Source organism: Diadema setosum, chromosome 11, assembly GCF_964275005.1.
Source record: "Diadema setosum chromosome 11, eeDiaSeto1, whole genome shotgun sequence".
Classification (NCBI taxonomy): domain Eukaryota; kingdom Metazoa; phylum Echinodermata; class Echinoidea; order Diadematoida; family Diadematidae; genus Diadema; species Diadema setosum.
In genome coordinates, this window is record NC_092695.1 from 617,234 (window position 1) to 634,464 (window position 17,231).

A 17,231-nucleotide genomic window follows, 5' to 3' on the forward strand; every position below is an offset into this window, starting at 1 on the left:
GGTTAGAGAAGACTGGACTGAATACTCAGTGACCCCAATAATAATGTTATATAATGTGATGGAAATGAATTGTAAAATATTTCAAGGAGACCTCAAGATAATGTTCATACTTTTACATTTGAACAACTAGGTGTTCAAACCATCATTTCGATTAACAGGTGTACGGGTACAAAATGTATTCATGGTGCACGTCATATGCTTGACACCCACAAGTCATACAGCCTATGAGTCATATTACAATTCCCATGAGTCACACAGCTCACAAGCTAGACACTAAAGTGAACAAGGCCCATTACTCGTACCTCAGTGTCATGTATACTAAAGCTAAACTTTCCATGAGCTAGACACTACAATAGGTAAGGTCCACAAGCTTGACACTATGCAAATAAGGACCATGAGCTCGACTGTACAATGTTGGCTTAATTTATGTTACATCAAGCTCATGGACCTATATTGCCTAGTATACAGCTTTTGGGCCTTAATTGCATAGTGTCAAGCTCGTGGGCCTTATTCGCACAGTGTCTAGCTCGTACATGTAGGCCTGTTCTACTTAGTGTCTAGTTCATTGGCCTATTTTCTTTGGTGGTGGAAGCTCATGGGATAACCCTGTATTCATATGACATACGAGCATCAAGACACCTAAATATGATCCATATCTATCATACATCATATATCTGTACATCATTGTGTATCCAAGAGCAATGTGGTCTGAAAGAGGTATCAGGAATGATATACAATGTACTGATCCGAGAGCTTTCCAAAATTTGAATTCATTTTGCTGAATGCCCATTTAGAATGTTAATGATGATGTTTGACAACAATATGCGATTACGCACAATATCACTTTTAGGACTCCCTACCAGTCAAATGTCTAGAATGTGTCTAATGTTAATAAATTTGAAACTTCTAAGTTTTTAGTTTCAGGAAGCAAGATAAAAAACAAACAAACAAACGGGAAATATTAATTACTAAATTCATAATCTCAAATGATACACTAATGGAAGTAAAATATTTTCTTTTTTCCTTTGTCTTTTATTTTTCCATGTCTACAGTTGTTGTTGGTGTGTTTCTGCCATTCCTCGCCTTCTTGCACAAACCGAGACGCCTGTCAGTCAAAGTAATGGAATCATTGAAGCATCAGTGTGAAGTGCAACTTTAAATCAGTCGTTTAGAAGCAGGATGTTGAGATGTCTGAATATTAAGTGCTGTTTGTAATAGTTCTCCTGTTCATCATGTTTGTGATTTATCTTTTCTATTTTAACTATTATTTTAACTATTCACTTTTTAGATTTTAAGTCCTTAGGTCCTAGTAAATATAGAGATTCCTTGCATGTGGTTTGACCCTGTTTTTTTTTTATATTTTTTTTTTATAAGAGGTTATCAAACATATTTCATTTTAATGTCATTTAATTTGATTTATTTCATTTCAAGCAAAATCAATGACAGTATAAACATGTACATATGATTCCATGACATTTCCCCCAGACCTGCAACAATTGCTCTCATTAAATATCTGCATGTTAAGCTAAGCATAAGTTCTGCCCACAAACATAACCGTAATCCTAATCCTAATCTCACTTCAAACTAAACGTAAAATCCTGTCTCAACCCTTACCCTAAGTCCTTGGAGAAAATAAGACTGGAGCAATTGTTGCAGGGACAAATGTTGTATCACCATACATAAACATAGGAATTCAATATCAATACAACATTGGTAATTAGAATATATTGTATTACTTGTTATGTGTAGGGGCTAGAAGCAGGAATGATTAAATTGACAGCTTCCAACCCCATCCCCTTGTAAAAACTGAAGTTACTTGCAAATCAACAGTGTTCTACAACAATTCGATGAGCCAGTTATAACACCCTCTCCTTGAATTGTGGTTAAAAAAAAAAAAAAAAAAAAAAAAAACTACTGAAGATTATTGAGCAATTAGGCAATGACAGACTCATACAAAATGATGTCATCTCGTGACCAAATTTGCATAGATGAAGAGATGGTGCCATGATACCATTTTTATGGTAGATCAGTGCAAACCTGTACTAGTCTGTGAGTTTCCTATTCTCTTTTCAGGTGCAATTAAATCTTTACCATTCTGTTTGTTAAATCGTAGTGTCTTTGCTCAAGTCATTGACAACAGAGGTCATGATTTTTTGCCTCGATTCAGGTGACTCTAGTTATAACAAAGTCCTCAGGACTGGCAGTTTTCTTTCATTATCTGAAAATCTAATTAAGACTGAACAAACAGTATTATACAGACATGTAAATGATCATTTTAGGACCTGAATTTTCACTTTACTGTAATGAAATTTTGTTGTAACCATGTTTGTCATAGCTTTCCTGTGCACTGTTTATTTTGTTCCATTTCTTTCATGTGTGTCTCTTCAGTGAATACTGTCCACCGTGTGCGAAATGCCGAAAGGATATCATCTTTGGGAACGATACGACCTTTTACTATGACCTTGACACTTCCAAGAGAAATTGGGGTCATTGTCCCTTCTGGTGTTGGCCGGAGATGACGGGTCCTCCTCCTCCAGATGAAACGAAGGAGATGAGATACCGAGCTTGCCACTGGGTTTGGTCAAGAAGAACACCAAAGTACTCCAGGCCAAGTGAGCATTCACAACAACTGTCAAAGCCGTCACATGGAACTATAAAGAATACATTATGACATCATAATAACAAACATTATCAAATCCATCATTAGCATTGCCCTTGTGACTTAAGCTTGAGGAGAGCCAGAGTGAGAGATGTAGATATATATCACTCATATTTTACTATCTCAGTCAAAAAGAAAACCAGATTTCAATACCAATTTGTATTTATTTTGATTTGTCTCTCCTTTTTGTGCAGATAACAAAAGTGCATACACATTCATAGTGAAATTTGCCCAACTCAATGACTTATTTTTTCCTCTATTTGATAATATATCTATTTCTCATTCTTAAAAGCTTTATATTATGATAGGTTTTGTCAAATCACCCCTGCTATCTTATATACTTGAGAAACTCATTCATCATGATTTCTGTTTAATTTCTGCTTTTTGTGATTCAGCTGTAAATATCACGTCTTCAAAATCCATGGAATCTACCATCATCACATGCTCTGTGCAGTCTGTGCCGGTTGTCCCCTACATAAAATGGTACGGTCCACATGGAGATATCATCAAACTAGTGGAGTTTACTGACGGAGCTGCAGCGACTCACAGTTATGATATCAATGACTTTGGGGAAGATGACCAAGGCAACTATAGCTGTGAAGCCTTTTGGGCAGAGGGTATCACTGCTGGGAAGGCAACCATACAATTAAACTACACATATGGTACGTGGAGTATACTATAAGGTCAGCTGATTCAATGAAGTATCTCGCATCATTTCATGATGGCCTGTTTGGGTGATTTTATCACTTAAGCTTCCTAGTTCAATGAAGTTGATGCAAGTGAAATTATGATATTCAAACTAAGGCATTCAAGTCACATTCAATAAGGTATGACATCCATGTGACATTATGTGAGAAGTTCAGTAATTCCTGCTGATTTCAGGCCATTTTCTCTCATGTCTACAGTACTGTATCTTCTCTAGAAATTTCCATATATACCTGATATTAGGTACCTCTATAACTCAATGCAAGAAGGCTGTAGTCAGAAATCTTTAAACACCTGCTAAATAACTCCCAGTGATGATATCTGGAGCAACACAATGATGTTGACAATTTTTTGTTTACCTAAATCTATCTTAACTCTTTATGTGCCATGGTGGAAACCCACTGTGTGCCAAATTATTCTGAGACGCAAACGAAGTCATGCTTTGAGAGAACATTCTGTTTTACAAATCTATGTATTACTTCTATAGTAAATGAAGACATGAAGTCAGCAAAGTTGTAGAGATAATGCCAAGCTTTGCTGTGATTTAAATTGTATGACAAATCTATGATTGTTTTCCTTTCAAATGACCAGTAGCTACATTACTGTAAAAGTAATACCTTTCCAAACACACAGTGGCAGAAGCTTAGAATTTACATGCAAATCCAGTGGGGAAGGCCGTTTTTAGTTAAATCACTGCATAATATAGGAGAAGAACGGAAGCGCGATGAATGCTTTCATTGCACATGGCATTTGGTGAGTTATCAGTCAGTTTGGGCGGGTTTGTACATTTGAGCAGAATATGCCAAGTTGGCAGGCCGTTGATTGAGTCAGGCATGCGAATGTGGCATGTTTAGAGTTAACTTGCTCTGCAGACATCAGTTATTGCTATGTCAGTCAATTTTTGCTAAACTTTAGACTTTGCAATTTTCCCACTTTGAGACCATATTTATCAAAATCTCTCACTCTCCTACTTTAGTTTGAATTTCTCCAGATTTAGCTGTTTCTCCCTCACTTGAGGTATAGTTTGTCCAGCTTGGACTTAAACTTTCTCTTGCCCAACATCAGTTTTGTGTTATATGTTTAAAAAGGTTCTATGACATTTGCTCCTACGATAATTGCTCCCATGGAATATCTGCCCGCTATTAAAGCCAAACATAATTTGTACCCACAAACGTAACTCTCCTAACCCTAATCCTAATCCTCACATCAAACTTCATCTAAAACCCTATCACAATCCTAATGCTAAGTCCTCAGAGAAAATAAGACCAGAGCAATTATTGCAGGAGCAAATGTTGTGTCACTGTTTAAAAAATAAGGATAAGGTAGCACCAGAGAATTGACATGTACATGTATACAGCAGCATGTATAACCCCCCTCCCCACCCCCCCCCCCCCCATTCAAACCACAAGGGACATTGCACTCCCAAGATCTTGATATGCGCTATCAGCACATAATGTTGTGCTCATGTTTCTGTTATCAGAGTCTTCAGTTTCCTAGGGTTACAGACTGGAGAATCTACGGTTTTTTAGATGCCTAGGGTTGGAGTCTCCAACTTTGTTGTCCCCGCCGAACGAGTTCGAGCAGGGGACTATGAAACGGGCTCCGTACGTGTGTGTGTCCGTGTGTCCGTCCGTCTGTGCGTCCGTGTGTGATCAAAATGTTCAATTTGCTACTTCTCTGTCATTTATGAGCCAATTTTGATTCTGTTTGCTTTATATGATAGCATTACATGGGAGCTTTGAAACTTCTACACAGAATTTCAGTTGTGACCTTTGACCTTGACCTTTGACCTATATTGTAAATTTTGCTTCAAAATGCTACTCCTTCGCCATTTCTAACCCGATTTCGATTCCGTTTGCTTTATGTGATGGCACTAGGTGAGGGCTTCAAAACTTCTACACAGAATTTTGACCTTTGACTTCTTTGACCTTTGACCTTGATTTTTGACCTATATTGTACATTGGCTACAAAATGCTACTCCTTCGCCATTTCTAACCCGATTTTGATTCCGTTTGCTTTTTGTGATGGCACTAGGTGAGGGCTTCAAAACTTCTACACAGAATTTTGACCCTTGACTTCTTTGACCTTTGAGCTTGATTTTTGACCTATATTGTACATTGGCTACAAAATGCTACTCCTTTGCCATTTCTAACCCGATTTCGATTCCGTTTTCTTTATGTGATGGCACTAGGTGAGGGCTTCAAAACTTCTACACAGAATTTTGACCTTTGACTTCTTTGACCTTTGAGCTTGATTTTTTACCTATATTGTACATTGGCTACAAAATGCTACTCCTTCGCCATTTCTAACCCGATTTTGATTCCGTTTGCTTTTTGTGATGGCACTAGGTGAGGGCTTCAAAACTTCTACACAGAATTTTGACCTTTGACTTCTTTGACCTTTGAGCTTGATTTTTTACCTATATTGTACATTGGCTACAAAATGCTACTCCTTCGCCATTTCTAACCCGATTTTGATTCCGTTTGCTTTTTGTGATGGCACTAGGTGAGGGCTTCAAAACTTCTACACAGAATTTTGACCTTTGACTTCTTTGACCTTTGAGCTTGATTTTTGACCTATATTGTACATTGGCTACAAAATGCTACTCCTTCGCCATTTCTAACCCGATTTTGATTCCGTTTGCTTTTTGTGATGGCACTAAGTGAGGGCTTCAAAACTTCTTCACAGAATTTTGACCTTTGACTTCTTTGACCTTTGACCTTGATTTTTTACCGATATTGTACATTTTGCTACTAAATGCTACTTCCGGCGGGGACATATTTTACGCACTGCGTAATTTCTACAGTAACTTTTCCTTGTTATTGTGAAAATTGCTCTTGACATGTGTAGATGCTGTATGCAAAGCGAAAAAAAAAAAAAAAGTTTGTCCACTTTGATAATCTTCATAAATCATCTGTGTTTCAAGAACATCATGTCTGATACATTCAACTCTCAGATCAGCCCCAACTTCATTCTCATGAATATTTGTAAGTTTGAAAAATGAGAAGACTTGCATATAAGAAGTCCTATAAAAACAGCTAACTACAACTACTCAATCATGCGTGATTGTTTAAAAAAAAAACTAACAAAAAGTTGCAAATTTAGGAATAATTACTTGTTTCTTCTCAGTCTTTCTGCTGACCTCTCTTGCTACCTCCACCCCCTCCCCCCCCCCCCCAAAAAAAAGAATATCGTATATCAAATGAGAAATTGATATGTATATTTCAATAAGTGCACTGTTGCAGGCACATGTAGAAACTATGTTTTATTACCCTGAGCAGTATAGGATACAAAAAGAAGTGAAAGTATGGCTTTGATAGCTTGATGTATAGAGTGAATACAGCATATGATGTGGAAAAGCTAAATTAGTCCCATGGGATTGCAAAATGAAGTAAAATTATCCTTTGATCACGTGTATGTGCACTCTGAAAAGAAAACATTTCTCTACAAAGTGATAGTGAAATATAAAGTCATGTAAGCTAAACCTTGCTGATTTATCAGATAGGTGTCATGTTTGTTTCATTTTCATGTTTGTTTTTGTTGATTTTTTATCAGTACCACCAGTGACCACGCTTCAGCCTGCCCAAAGTTCAACAGAACGGTTGATGACGTCAAGTCACAGCACTGATGAAAGTCATTTCTCACAAGAGTCACCTTCCCAACCTGATGAATCTAAGAAAGCCAAGTCATGTGAGTATATGGATACATAAACAACGTTATTTTAATCTTACTAAGGTCTCAAAAAGATGTGATGCAAAAGACTTTAGAGGACTACATGATCCCTGTTTTTTGACAGTTACTTTCAGGACATTTGATTTATTTATATGCTGATGAGCATACAAAGTATGCTAGGGATTAGGGCAAAGTGGTGTAAAAGTATATTTAGGATTTCTGAGGAAAGGAATGTATGTACAAAAATATGGAAATTTATGTAATTGGTTACTGCTAGAGCCATCTTCAGAACCACTTTAACCAAAACCTTTTCATTATTTAGGATTTTTGGTGTGGTTCTAGTGCATTAATGTAAATGCATTGATTCAAACATATTGTAAATATTCTCAGATGTTTAATATATGCTTTCTCTTGGAAATCAATCTCAAAGTATCTTTTGTTTGCGTGTGTGTGTATTTCTTGCTACCACCAATAGGGACACCTGTACACATATTTTTTGTTTGCGTTGCCGTGGTTTCTGCTCTGTTTGGTACCATATTTGGTTGCTGGTGTTTCCTGAGCTGTCAGAATCACATTTCACGTGGCTATCATCCGGCTTGTTCAGAAGATCATGTGGAGTTAGGTGGTATGTAAACTGGTACATTCTTGTATAAAATGAAATGAATTTTAAATGGCATTGTGTATGCTTAGTCCAAAGAATGTGTGCAATAAAAGAAAATAGATGGATTAAATTGAATTAGGTGATCTGGAAAGAATTTGTTACCGTGGACAATCCACAGATCCTGAAGAAAGGACAACGTACAAGTCAACTTCTTATTCGAGGAAGTTACGTATCCCAAAAGAAAAGTAATCTTTAACAAAATTCTGTGAAAAAAAGAAAGTAACAAGTCAGTGAAATTGTAGAGGAAATTAAGCAGTTAAAAAAGATGACTAATACATGACCAGTACAGGATAAAATCACATGATGTCTCGCATGCATTTAACATCAGTCATGAAAAGGTAACTTTCACAACCATTACAGTTGCACAATCTTAATCATGTGTATATCTTAATTTTTCTCCTGATTTCTCTTTGGGCATGTTTGTATGAATTATTTGTATGTGTACACTGTATATTAGATGATTGTATGTCTGTGTCCTGTGTAATGTATGTATGTAAGTACACAGTGTGTGTACGTAGTATGTGTATGTAGTATGTATGTATGAATGTTGGTACAAGTACGTAACTACATTGTATATACATGTATATTCATGCAACAGTACGGTGCATACAACAGTATGTACATGTATGTCTACACGTATTATCATATTTATGTATGTACTGAGTATATTCATGTTTTATATGTATGTATGTGCATGTACGTATGTATGTATGTCTGCAGGTATTATCGTACTAGTATTATGTATGTACATGTACTGAGTATATTCATGTTTATGTATATGATCTATGCATTTCTGTTTTCAGCACTGGAACGTTAAAGTTGATGATGATGATGATGGTGATGATGATCCACTGTATTTGTATAGCACCATATGTGACCCGCTACAACAAAATGGTCCTAAAGTCGGGTGAGGCCGATTACTTGAAAATTGCATGACACAATTCCCCTAATCTTTCTGCTTTAAATTGATGTATAACACATCTTATAAGAATAATCGGCTGTGGAGATATCGATGTTTAAAAGAGAGCATGTCGAGACGTCTGGGAAATCCCTGTTTCGAGAAAAGCGCCCTCAAGATCTCCTTGTTACGCAATCACAATCAAGGGTCACGCAAGTCAGTATTCACCTCCGGACAATAGATGGTAAGCCCTAGCAACCCCCGAAATGCTCATTCAAACACAGCGTCGGCGGTCTCCTCACCGACCAATCAGTGACCAGGATGCCAGGAGAAGCGGCTGGGCATAGCGCACCCTGCCAGCATGCACCAGTCGACTAGGCAGGGTGCGAGCTTCACGCTTCGGTTAGCGGCAAGCAGCAAACTGACCAATGAGATCACTCTGGTCGTTGTTAGGGGCGGAGCCTATCTGTGGCGCTCAATCCAAATGTTCGAACCAGTTTCTGCTTCGTTGAAACGCCAAAAAACATGGCCCAGAAAAACGCAATTTTTTGGTCTTTCCTTTCATCATTTTGCTTCAGAATTTCGACAGACGATAGAAGACATGTCAGACTCTAATAATATGTCAAATTCAGAAAATCATAAGTTTTGACCAATTTTGATGCTCTGACTTCAAACTCGATTTTCACGACTTTAGGACCATTTTGTTGTAGCGGGTCACATATATCTGTCGTAGAAACATTCAAAGGGCATTTTGGTATTCCTGACAAATGCATTATTATTTTGTCAAACTTAATGCACGTCTTGGGAATTGCACAATAACACAGAGGGGTAGGCCCACCACAATGTCACATAGAGATCATAATTTTACATCAGATCTCCCAACTATCTTGTCACTCATACCATAAGTAAAAAAATATTACCAGTAATACAGAGAGTCCCTTTATTACAAGGGCAGATACAAATGTATAAAGAGATACATATTTATAACAAGGTAATTTTGTATATATATATATATATATCCCATGCCTTTTATATTCCTTTGTTTTACAGTATCTCTGATATAACATAGACATATTTAGTGGTCCCAAACAGCTCTTTATTATTATATCGAAGTTCCATTATTTACCAATATGATGCTCTATTTGGTGTTACTGAAAGAATGTTTTTTTATTTGTCTTCTACTTATTTTCTTCCCCTTTTTGGCAGAATCTGTCACCTTAGAAACATCAGATTTTCAAAGTGGGTTTATTCGTGGCCTGGACTCTCTTTGGAGCTCTGACTGTAAGGAGATAATAGTGGAGAAAGTTCCAGCAAAGTGGTGGAAAAAGATGTGTCTAGACAAGACAGGCAAGAGGTGGCAATGTACATGTAAGTATTAGATTCCTATAGCAGTAGAGGTGCTGTGTGTAAGAGGAGCTGTATATACATGAGGTCCTGGTAGTTAAAGGGGCAGTTTCCCCAAATACACATGTCAATTGAGTGAATTCTACAATATTATGAGATCACATCAGTGAAGATTGAGAAAAGTCAGAGAAATTATCGTTCTAAAGTTATGAATTTGTAAAGTTTCAGTGCTGCCATTGCTGGAATAGAAGACTACACGATTCATGATGTCACTGTGGCCAATGATATAAAAGAAATATGAAGAAATTCTACAAGATTTCATTTTTTTTTTTTTTGGTAAAAAGTGCACTTTCCTTTGACTTGCTACTGACACATGTGAAGGGTAATGATATTCAATCCGCTTCCTGAAAGATGTTTAATCAATATTGCTGTTTCATTATGCTAGAGAAATGGAATTTTGCAGAATATTGGTTGAAAAGGAATTTAAAACTTTCTTGTTTTTTGTACACTGTAAGAGCCACTCAGCATGCTCCAGTTGACCCTTAACTTCAAAGCCCTCTCTCACCATAATGCCATTGTCACAGATTGGATTTCCTTTCATATATTTAACCTGTTGACGACGGACTGATTTTGCTACAACACACATTTCCCATAGACACCTGCCGGAGTATACTCAGGACTCGTCCTTAACCCGTTGAGGACGGACTGATTTTGCTACAACACGCATTTCCCATAGACACCTGCCCGAGTATACTCGGGACTCGTCCTCAATGTGTTAACTTGATGAGGAACATCCAATTTGGGAAAGATGCAGATCATTTTTAAGGCATATGATATCTTCCTTCAAAGTCTGTAATCACCTCTCAAATCTTATCCAGCAACTGAATTTAGTGAGACAAGATAACAAACGGACATTTTGTGTGATGTCAGTCAATTGCTCATTGCTTTTCTCCTGATAATTCTTCAAGTATCTTTCTGCTTTATAATATGGTTAAATGCCACCAATCAATAGCAATAAACATCAATTTCAGATTTCACTTAAGTACAGTCTTCTACTGCTGCATTGTTGAAGAATTAGAGGTAAAATTGAAACAAATCAATCACTTGCAATGTCTTTCAGTGACGTCCAGTGTGTCCATGGTGGAGATCCCACAGCTGTTCTGGACTGATGAAGTCAGGATTTGGAGGAAAAGTTTCAACAATCGTCAGAAAGAGGAGCTGGTCAAGACACTGACCATGAACTGTGAGTCGGTTTATACCTGTTTATGACCATGTGTTGGTGTCACAGACATCATTGATTGGCTATATGTGTTGGGGGAGGGGAGTGGGAGGGGTGAATAGACTGTCCAGCAGGACATGTGTGCCCATAGCTTTAAATTAATAGTAAACAGATGCAGATATAATTATATTGATGTTTACATGCTTTGATTTTGATGACATTCATCGTATTAATGGATTATCTCTTCACCTTACTTCCTTATAGATATCTGAACAAGCTTTTTATTTTTCATGTGAAATATAACTGACTAGTCTCGAGGATAAATTTGTTTGGGTTAAGTACATTAGTTCCTAAGGACAAATGAGTGCAGAACTGTAGCAAAACAAGGTTTTTAGGTAATTTAAAACTCATTTTATTCTTTTCATTGACTTCACAAGGTTTGCAGGTCTCTGGGTCCTTTACTTCTGTCACTGTAAAATGCCCAGTGGTTCAGAACACATTTTATGTCCAGATTGGTGAGTTAAAGGATAGCACCCCAGACTGGATTAGAGGAGAGCTTATGATGGCTGGTAAAAAGGAGTTCCAAGACTTAAAGCCCCAAGTTTGGTACCATGTCAGGCTTGGCACGAGGGAGGACTCTGACAACCAAAGGACTAACTGGCGATGGTCAACAAAGTTTCAGACAGAATGTAAGTTGAAATTCCGTCAGTAGCTTGAAATATAATTTTAGAGACTTGCAATATTATACCACTCTCTTAGAAGACTAGGTAGTAACAGAGGAAGACTGTAAAAGCTTGGATCATCTTATATTGTCTCCCACTACTTGAGTAGTTGTGACTGATGTCAAGAGAAAAGAATTCAATTACAGTCACAGGTGTGTCACACACTGTTATCTTTAACCCATTGAGGATGGGCTGATTTTGCCAGAACACACGTTTCCCATAGACACTTGCCCGAGTATACACTCAGGACTAGTCTCCTATGGGTAAAGCTTTAAATCTAATGCGTTTCTCTTTTTCTCCAGCCCCAGCACTTCTACCCATTAAACCTACAGACCGGACAGCAAGCCTTAGGCTTGAAAACGGTTTGTCGAACTCTTGCCGTCTTTTCGTCACTGTCAATGATTCCAAGGAAGAGGAACTCCATGATGGGAAATACCAGTGTAAAAGACTCATCCCAGGCATGACTCAGGTTGTTAAACTTAAGATTCAAGAAGAAGATGACTTCAGGCTTCTCCAAGAAGAGACATTCTGTACCACAGGTGAGTGAAGGGGGGGGGGGGGCTGTGGTCAAATATTGACCTATTGACCTGGACCTACACTTCATATTAGTAGATGAGTTAGGCATTGGTATATCATCTGATACTTCATGTAAACTGAGGAGCATTTGAGATGTGAGAAGATTTTGTAAAGTGATGGAGGAGAGGTTTCTACTTTGCAATGCCGGTTTTCTTCAATTTGGTTATTTCTGCATCTCCTACATGTACCTCATAACCTTGACATGATTAACCATTGAATCATACTCATGAAAGTATGATAAAACTAGAAAAACACTCTGAGAGCGCAGACCTCCGCCAAGCAGCTCATTTCCACCACTGATCTCATTCTTCCGTATAGTGATCAGCGTTGATCCACCCATATACTAGTACATGTACAATGCATGCTGAAAATCACCCAATTTCCCAATTATAGAAACCTTTTGTGATGTCATCAATACCAGCTGTACAGTGCACCTCGCCCTGGACCAAAAACTAGAGCACACACTCTAATGTGCTTATGAAAATCATAGATATGCAGCTTGAACTCCCAAGTTCATTGACCCTACCTGCCAAAATATTGAAAATCCTTCATAAAATCCATAAGAATTCCTGAATCACTACCAAAATTTAATCATCTGTTCCTTGTGTCATTCTCAACCTTTCCTGCAAGTTTCATCCAAATCCGTGCACAACTTTTTGAGTTATTTTGCACGCAGACAAACAAATGGTAACAAAAACATAACCTCCTCCCTTGGCAGAGGTAATGAATGGGCAAGTTCAGCAAAGCTCTACACAATCATGTCAATATTGACAGAGAGACATTAAGCATGACAAATACATATAATGCATTAGATTACATTTGTAGACTTTGACTTGCTTTCATAGCATGTTAATTTTCTCATTCTGATGTAACCTATGGTAGGGATCATAAAGACATTATAGTGGACTTCCGTTATAACAAATCCTCGGGACCGGCACTTTTCTTTCGTCATGTCAAATTTTGTTATAACTGAACAAATAAACAACTAGAGAAGCACTCTGAGAGCGCAGACCTCCGCCAAGCATGCAGCTCATTTCCACCACTGATCTTGTTCTTCCATAGAGATATCAATGATTTCCACCCATATGTACTTATAGCATTGTGTGCTGAAAGTATCCCGATTTCCTAATATAAGCCTTTGTTACGTCATAAACCCCCAGCTGCGCGGCGCGCCTTGTCCTAGCAGAAACTAGAGCACGCACTTTAGTGCGCGCATGCAAACCTCAAATACGCGCAGCCTGAACTCCCAAGTTCATTGACCCTACCTGCCAAAATATCAAAAATCCTTCATAAATTCCCCCCAAATTCTCGGATCACTACCGAAATTTAATCATCAAACCTTTCCTGCAAGTTTCATCCAAATCCATTAACTACTTTTTGAGTTATTTTGCACGCGGACAAACTAACTAACTAACAAACAAACGAACCAATGGTAATGGAAACACAACCTCCTCTCTTGGCGGAGGTAATAAGAATACATCGACTAAATAATGCTGCAGCCTGAATTTTTAATTTCTTGTAACCAGAATTTTGTTATAACCATATTTGTTATAACTGGAGTGCATTGTAATAGGGAAAGTGTGAGTGAAAATGGTACCAATAATACATGTACTTGTGAGGATATTTGAGATACAAAGAAAGCAGGGATGATGTTGATGATGATGACAAATGTCATCACACACTGAACTCATATCGTCGGTTGAGAATGATAGGGCATTAAGTTGCCTCTAAACCCATAGTGTTCGGGACAACTTAACGCCCTTCTCATTCTCAACAGATGATATGTAGACTTTGAAATCACCGTCAGTGATTACTGTTGTTTTCCTGTTATAATAATCATTATTGCTACCATTGTGGTTCATATTTCGAGTACATTGTATAAGAATTGCAGTAATTAAATGAACCCCTAGATGAAACTAAATGTAATCACACACTCCCTCATCTATCCCCTTCTCAAGGCACCATCCCTGATGGAGGCGACTATGAGGGTGATGTTACCACTGCCATGGAGGAATTTGATATCAACCCAACAAAGAAGCGTCCTCACAAACAGCACTCGCCCTCCAGTGATGGGTGTCCCACAGGGCTGCAAGAAGCTATAAATGATATCGAAGACAAGGGAGCAATGGTATTATCACATTCCATTGATGAAACTGCATTTCATATATTTGTCGCATGTTTGCAGCATTTGTATGAAGTGAAATACCAGAAGACAGCAGCCTGTCTACCAGTATTTCGGCGCAAAGACTTGAGAACCGTGGCAGACTTGCTTGTAAAGTGGGATCTGCAAAGACTGTGCGGCATTTTTGACATTATGCGCAGATTTGCTGCTGATGAAAACTTTAGCTCCAAGAGACAGCTGGACCTTGCCAGGGTGCTCCATGGAAGCCACAGCACAGAGTGCCACCTGTGTGACCACGCCCTTTACCTCATAAAGAGGCGAAAGAGTTCCCAGAGTTAATCCTCTCCTCCTCAAGGTGTGGTCTGTGAAAGTACTGCGGTATGCAATATCTTACCCTCATTTGCATGCATTTTTATCTGTCGTGTTTCCATGATGGAAAAAAAAAAAGGCAACTTCATGTTGCCATGGTTACTGTGATAATGAAGTTAACTTGGAATCAACTGTGCATCTTTTTATTGGTATGCATGTACATTGGAAAGAGTATTCACATCCTTCTCTCTCTCTGTAATTTAATTTGGAAATAAGGGTTATCACAAAAGCTTAAATGTTTCTCTGTTTTCTGACTTTGGCAAGCATTGTTTCAATCTGTTTCAACATACACATGTATTGTGTGGCATTGCCTTTTTGTACACTTTCACACCAGGGACCTGAACAGTGTGCAGCTGTATATTCAGTCAAGCTTGCTTAAGTCGACCTCTCATAATTAGAATAATTGCCCAAGTCAAAGGTCTTTTCAAGTCCTCTTTTCTTTATATTCTATTGATTTTAATCCTCATAAGTCAAATTTTCTCTGAGTTGAAGGTGTTTCTTCCGTCCAAATGGATTCGACTTAAGCAAGGTTGACTGTAACTTCTAAAACACTGAACAAACATGTGTATGCCACTGTTGCTTGAATCAGCTCAGGTGCATGCCCTTTTCAGAATTAAGACCACATTGACATTTACGTAGGGATCTGTTTTCCCTTCATGATGCTTTTCATAAACTCACTTCTGTGGAAGACAGCAATAGATTTCAGGTAGTTCAAATTGAATTTTTAATAAACTAAACCTCAGGAGCTTTTGTAACTTCAGTGCACAGTGAACTGCCCATAATAACGAACAGGGTTATAATGAAATTCCGGTTACACTGAAATAAAAATTCAGGCTGAACATTATTCGAATTAAGTTTTTTTATTGTTTATTTGTTCAGATATAATGAAATTTTGATATTTGAAATATCAGAAAAGTGTCGGTCCCAAGGACTGTGTTATAGAGGGAGTCCACTGTAGGCCTATGTATTGTTAGTGGAGTTGACTCATGCTTCGCACCACTCCTTGGATTGCTGTGGATGGGCAATAAAGTTGTATTCTTGATGAATGATATGGCTGTTGTTTTTATATACTATGTGCATTAATGGAGAACTCCAGATGATATTCAAAGTTTTGCATTTTCTTTGATGAAGGCTGAATCTAAGGTACATTCGTAGCAGTTCAAAGAATGCAGACATGGGATACATCACTTTCATTGTGGATGCATTTTAGTCATTTGGATAGCAGTCATGGTGATTTGCTCATTTGAGGTCCAGAATCTCAGCTCAGAAGACTCCATGGAAACAAGATTCAGCCGCAAGGCTTGTAACACGCAAAAGGAAATCTGATCATATAACTCCTATTCTTCATGGTCTTTATTGGTTGCTGATAAGGGCTCATATCTTGTTTGAGGTTCTGACACTTGTATTCAAATGTTTTCATGGAAGTGCCCCTGCATACCTCAATAGACTTGTCAAACCATATCATCCTGGTTGTAATCTATGTTCAATGTCAAAGAATCTCCTTTCTGTAATAAGTGTGAAATTCAAGACATTTGGTGATGGGGCTTTTGGTAAAATAGCGCCATCATTATGGAACAATCCCCCCCGAGCATTAGATGATAACAGAATCTGATAAATGAAAATCTGTGTTAAAAAATCATATGTTTGATAATTGTTGATTATGATGGTACATGTATATGTATGAATTATGTTTGTTTGACTTTGTTTATGTATGTACAGTACATGCATAGAGACTATCTTAAGGTATTATGCATTCTAAGAACTGATAATTGTTATAATGTCAGTATTGTCTTATGTATTTAAGTGGGTGGAAGTTTGTGTGACAGAAAGCTATAAATTTCTGATCTAAATGTATATCATATAAAATGCATGGACATACACCAGCTGATATCTTCCAAGGTAGGTGTTCTTTGGTTTTTGAACAAACTAAAGATTTAGTAAAGGAAGAAATATCCACACAGTTTCACTACATTCAATAGCCAAGAAATGCTTTTTTCTCTGGAAACAAATGTTATTCAGTGTTTTTGATGATATATGTTTTCGTATTGCTGTGGATATGTAAGTTAGAGTACTGGGGCAATTAGCTCATATAAGAGTTTATAGTTTTGGAAAAAAACAAACAAACAGTATATGTACAGTGATGTTACTTATGTCATAGTTATTATAGAGTGTCATTAATTCATTCATTAAGTTTCCATGAATTTCTTCCATTAAATACATCTACAGATTAACAATAGCAACGATAGTAATGACAATCCCATAAATACAGAATGAACCTTACAAA

At 37.6% G+C, this 17,231-nt stretch overlaps 1 protein-coding gene across 1 annotated transcript; it reads left to right on the top strand.

Moving 5' to 3' along the window:
- Positions 1 to 2,401: 2,401 nt before the first annotated feature.
- On the top strand, positions 2,402 to 14,917 carry LOC140234902 (uncharacterized). The gene is made up of 9 exons (XM_072314943.1): positions 2,402 to 2,612; positions 3,055 to 3,321; positions 6,920 to 7,054; positions 7,512 to 7,661; positions 9,802 to 9,963; positions 11,060 to 11,182; positions 11,596 to 11,847; positions 12,183 to 12,419; positions 14,415 to 14,917. The coding sequence occupies exons 1-9, from the start codon at positions 2,516 to 2,518 to the stop codon at positions 14,915 to 14,917; spliced, it is 1,926 nt and encodes a 641-aa protein (XP_072171044.1). The 5' UTR covers positions 2,402 to 2,515.
- The last annotated feature ends 2,314 nt before the right edge of the window (positions 14,918 to 17,231 follow it).